Source organism: Lactuca sativa, chromosome 1, assembly GCF_002870075.4.
Source record: "Lactuca sativa cultivar Salinas chromosome 1, Lsat_Salinas_v11, whole genome shotgun sequence".
Lineage (NCBI taxonomy): Eukaryota > Viridiplantae > Streptophyta > Magnoliopsida > Asterales > Asteraceae > Lactuca > Lactuca sativa.
This window is the reverse complement of record NC_056623.2, coordinates 53,449,807-53,454,577: the sequence shown is the minus strand read 5'-3', so window position 1 is coordinate 53,454,577 and position 4,771 is coordinate 53,449,807. Positions and strand designations below refer to the sequence as shown.

Genomic DNA, 4,771 nt, shown 5'->3' with positions numbered 1-4,771 from the left:
CATAAAGTTCAATTCTTCTTCTTGGTTGAATCCATCCATTTCTTTCAACTTTGGTATAATCTCAATTGACTTACGAAAACTCTTCACAAAAGATGTAAGAAAAAAGTTGCAAAACAGAAAATATCTCATTTACTTGAAATTTTTGGCGTAATTCAGGAATTAGGCCTCAGGGGCATTTTGGAAATTTTTATGGAAACTTTCCTTTTAAGCATTATTTGTGTTAGTTTAGGATACCATCTGTTATAGTATAAATAAGGGTATTGTTTTATGTTTATTTAATCAAGTAGTCAGCAATAAAAGTATATTTTCCAGCAAGTATTTCACAGCTAGTGTTTTTTTCATTCTTCCCCTGTTTTGCCCTGTTCTCTTCTTTCTTCCTTCCTTTTCTGTTCAGTTTTCTTTTCTTAGGCAAAAAGGTTGCGTCAGGTATCATCAGGTAGATCTCTCGCGTGGCTTATCATAATGAATGTAACTCAAAGCAAAATGTCAAGCAGTTATCAACCACTGTTTCTCACCTCCCTCTCTACAGTCTCATAGATTTGCAACCATTTCAAAACTGGTGGTTATCTCAATAAAAATTCTCATTCACTAGAATGCAAATTGAATGGACTTTTGTGGTTTGCAACTATCATTTCTGCATGCATGATGGTAAAATTAATGCTCATAACATGCATATCACATCCTAGAAATTGTTTACATAGACATGTTTGCAAGGGATTCCTGATATATTTAAAAATCAAATTACAAGAAAATAAAATATCAAACAAGCCGAGTACATATATAAAATATAACCGGACTAAAATCCGTTTTATTTTTACTGAACCAAGAACATGACACACCATATATAGCATTGATCAATAAGTTTGAGGATTTGCATGGATAAACCCTCAATCGCGTTGAAAGTTTTTTTGAATCCTTCTTTTACCATATTGAGAGCTTCCTCCGGAAGCTGAGTTTCACCTTTACAATTATACACAACGGTAGGCTTGTATACACATCCTCCATCAGGTGAAGGTATAAACTTCACATGATGAGTCATCGAATCTAGTTGTCCCATCAAGATGTCTCCTTCAAAGATTGTGTATATAATACTGAAGTTGTTGCTATCTACAACGTCAAGTTTCAACTTTCCATTTGTAAATGGGACGCATGTGTTATCCCACAGTAAATTGGATAAAGATAAACAAAATACAAGTCAAACATTAAAATAATTTCAAAGAGTACATAAAAATCTATTTAGATCTTACTAACCATCGCCAAAAGAGATGTCCCTGATAGTTCCAGCGCCTCCATCACCTTCGATGTCCACTAGGGTTTTGTATGTTTCTGGATCGACCTTTGGTGCAATGTTGTTAAAGTCGCGATAGGCATTGAAAAATTTGGAAGCTGGGAGGGAAGATGCAATCTCGAACTCAGAAGTTATAACTGCCATGATATTAAATCACTCTTTAAATTGTTTTGAATTTTGCTTCTTTGAAATGTGGTATTTATAGAACTATGGGTTGCACATGGATGAATAATGGCTAATTATTTTAATTAATCGAAAGACAAACATGGGGTGGTTGCATTTTGCAAATCAGCGTTTGTTTGGACATTCATGGTGGTGCATTATTTTAATTTATCAAATGACAAATATGAATTAGTTGCATTTTTGGAGTCGGCATCTATTTGGACATTTCGAGGTTCCATGGTGTACGATTTTCTACATACATGTTACCTAAGGCGTTGTTACCATTTCTTATATTAAAAGTTGTATGATATTCAATCAAGTATATAAATTCATAAAATTAATTGATAGATGATATGTGAGAAAAACAATATTTATAATATTGAACATGGGATATTGATCACAATCATTTTTATTTGGTGTTCAACTTTGAGTATGTCTTATTCTCAACATATAAGAGATATATGTTACGATGTCATTACAATTTAACTTAACAAAATAAGCATATGAGTTTCATTCCTAACAAAACCCAAATTTTGTCTCCATTTTGCACATCTTTCATTTTCAATCTTACTCTTAGATTTTGGGAGGATGCTTGGTGTGGTGGAGTTGTGTTCAAATCTGAGTTTCACAGATTATATGCCCATTCTCTTCTCAAAGATGGTAAATTTTGTGATTTCTATCTATAGGTTGGAGTTTCTCTCCAGGGGTAGGCCTATTAGAGGTGGGGCTGAATCTATGCAATTAGATGATCTTTTATTTATTTTGTCATCGGTGTTGTCTGCTACCCCGGATAAGTGGTCTTGGGATCGTGATCCCAGTCGGTGTTTCTCGGTTAAGTCGGCAAGGACACAAATTGACGGTGCTACCCTTCCAGTGGGGGGAATTTGTACTAGATGGAATTCTTATAGGCCTTTAATAGTTAATATACTTTTTTGGCGCATTTTACTATAAAGATTACCTCTTAGAATGCTTCTGGTGGAAAGAGGTGTAGAGTTAGAATCTATTATCTGTCCTGTTTGTCAAAATGCTCAAGAGGATGTGGCTCATTTATTCTTTCATTGTGACTTGGCTTGTCAAATTTGGAGTAGAGTCGGTTTGTGGTTGGATTTGACGATTCCAAATTTTGTGGACCAGTCTCAATTTATTAATTGGATTGATACTTTGCTAGTGCCTAGTAGGGATCGAATGGTAGGTCCTGGAGGCGTTGTGCTCGACGATGCTTTGGGTTATCCGGTCCTATAGGAACATGGTTATTTTTTTGCCATTCTGAGTGCAAAAAACAATTTTTTTTATAGTATTTTAAACTTATCTTTTCGTTGGTTTACCTATAGGAACAAGAAGGCTTCCAAGTACTTTCATCCTCATTTAACAACATAAACATATGAGTTTGGTTCCTAACAAAACCTAAATTTCGTCCTCATTTTGCACATCTTCCATTTTCAATCTTAATCTTAGATTTCCTTTAAAACTTTACATTCTTAAGTACTTTCATTCTAGCCTCACTTCTTCATCTACCTCATAATTCTTTTAAAGTTTAACTAAGTTTGCTTGTTATTTCTACATAATTTTTCAACAGTAATAATATAAACACTGTTTTTGTACTCGTAGATGAAGGATATGTTCGATAACAAATTTTTTAGAGCTTTTGGAATCTTTTAGTTCTTAGATTTAAAAAAAAAATAAAAAAATAAAACCTTACTTTTTTCGGATATACAAAACTAAAACTTTAAATTTTAAACAAAAAAAGCTCAATCAAATTTCATATCTAACATCCAACTACAACTAGTTTTGTGAAAACATACCCAACATCTTGGACATGCTATTAGTTATACAAATAAAGTGTACGGTTGGTTAAAAAGATAACTATTTGCATAATTCAAAGAGCCGGTTTATTGCAAGATTCAAATACACTTATTTTATGCTTATAAAACTATTACGAAGATCATAAATCACAATCACAATTCAAACAAACATTCATCCAACTACCACTTATCATCTAGTTTGTTTAGTTGGTGTTTTTTTTTTTTAGTTTAATTTTATTTAATGTATTTAATATATAAAAACTTAATGAGTTTGATTATGTATGGTTGTTTTTTACTCGACGTTAACAAAATGTTTTAATAGATCAAGTATCCTTAGTATTAATTCATTTTATAATTATGGCTTTTCTTTTTCCAGATCAGCCCACGTTATGTTATTTCTTTTTATTCATTTTAGTTTAAAGTATGATCTTCGCTCTTTCCTATCTATCAAATATTTTATATTTTCATAATATAGGTTTTAGTATAGTCAATTATATTTCTATATGATTTCAGTGACTACTTATCTCAACAGTCTTATCATAAAAAAAGACGGTTAATATTTCTTTTGGATTTTATTTAATATATGAAATTATATATTTTTTTAAATATTTAAAGTTAGAGTTAAACGCGTCATGGTTCATGATTCATGGGTTTTAGCATACTAATAAAACCTTTTTAATTTTAATTTTATTTAGAATTTAGAATTATAATTTTCACAACAAGAAATATAACTTTTAGGGGAGCGACTATTAGGGACGACATCCGACAATTCGCGTTTTTGTCGTCGCTAATAGCGTCGTCTCTAAAGGGTGGTACCGACGATCCGTGTGAATGCCTCCGGATCAAGTTCTGGCCCTACGATTACATCTTGATCCGACGGATGGGGTTAACGAAAAAATAGGTGTGTGTTTTCCCTCCAACATGTCGCCGCTAATGATTAAATCGGCGTCGGTAAAGGCGTCGCCCCTAAAATGTGGCCTTTTTGTTCCCCTCCAGGTAGCAAATCGCAGATCAGTTACCACCTCCACTCCATTTCTATCTCGTTCTTCCGGCGATTTCAACACTTTGCCGGCGACCAGAGATTCGTTTTGCATCTTCCATCGACTATTAACCACCGGTGCACCCCACTTCTTCAACCGAAGTGATTTCCAGCTCCTCACCGGCGTACCTGCTCCACCGGCGATGTTCTAAGTTTCCGACGTACTTCTCCACTGACAAAGTTTGTTTTCCTTTCTGATTTCCACCGTTTTTTGTTTTTGTTTCCATTTTTACTGCTTTTGGTGGTCTTAAAGAGATTTCCCCATTACAACCACCAAGCACCGCCACTACTGCCTGTGTTGTCTCCAGTGAATTCCCAACCGCCACTGCCGCCATCTCCACCATTTTCAGTTCTAGTTTTAGTTCTACAACCACAACCACAACCACAACCACATGTGCATTAATAATAGTCTATGTATGTATGTATGAATGTGATATATGAATTTGATGTATATGTGTATTAATTTGATATATGTGTGGA

The 4,771-nt window shown here is 33.9% G+C and overlaps 1 protein-coding gene across 1 annotated transcript; it reads right to left on the bottom strand.

Moving 5' to 3' along the window:
* Window positions 1-721: 721 nt before the first annotated feature.
* LOC111909918 (root allergen protein) lies at window positions 722-1,665 on the bottom strand. The gene is made up of 2 exons (XM_052771086.1): window positions 1,252-1,665; window positions 722-1,126 (listed from the first exon to the last, which is right to left on the bottom strand). The coding sequence occupies exons 1-2, from the start codon at window positions 1,291-1,293 to the stop codon at window positions 815-817; spliced, it is 354 nt and encodes a 117-aa protein (XP_052627046.1). The 5' UTR covers window positions 1,294-1,665; the 3' UTR covers window positions 722-814.
* Window positions 1,666-4,771: the final 3,106 nt, after the last annotated feature.

Coding starts and splice junctions, on each gene's coding strand:
- LOC111909918 (XM_052771086.1), bottom strand. CDS start 1,293: ATGGAGGCGCTGGAACTATCAGGGACATCTCTTTTGGCGATG. Junction 1,127..1,251: donor GGACATCTCTTTTGGCGATG/GTTAGTAAGATC, acceptor ACAAATGGAAAG/TTGAAACTTGACGTTGTAGA.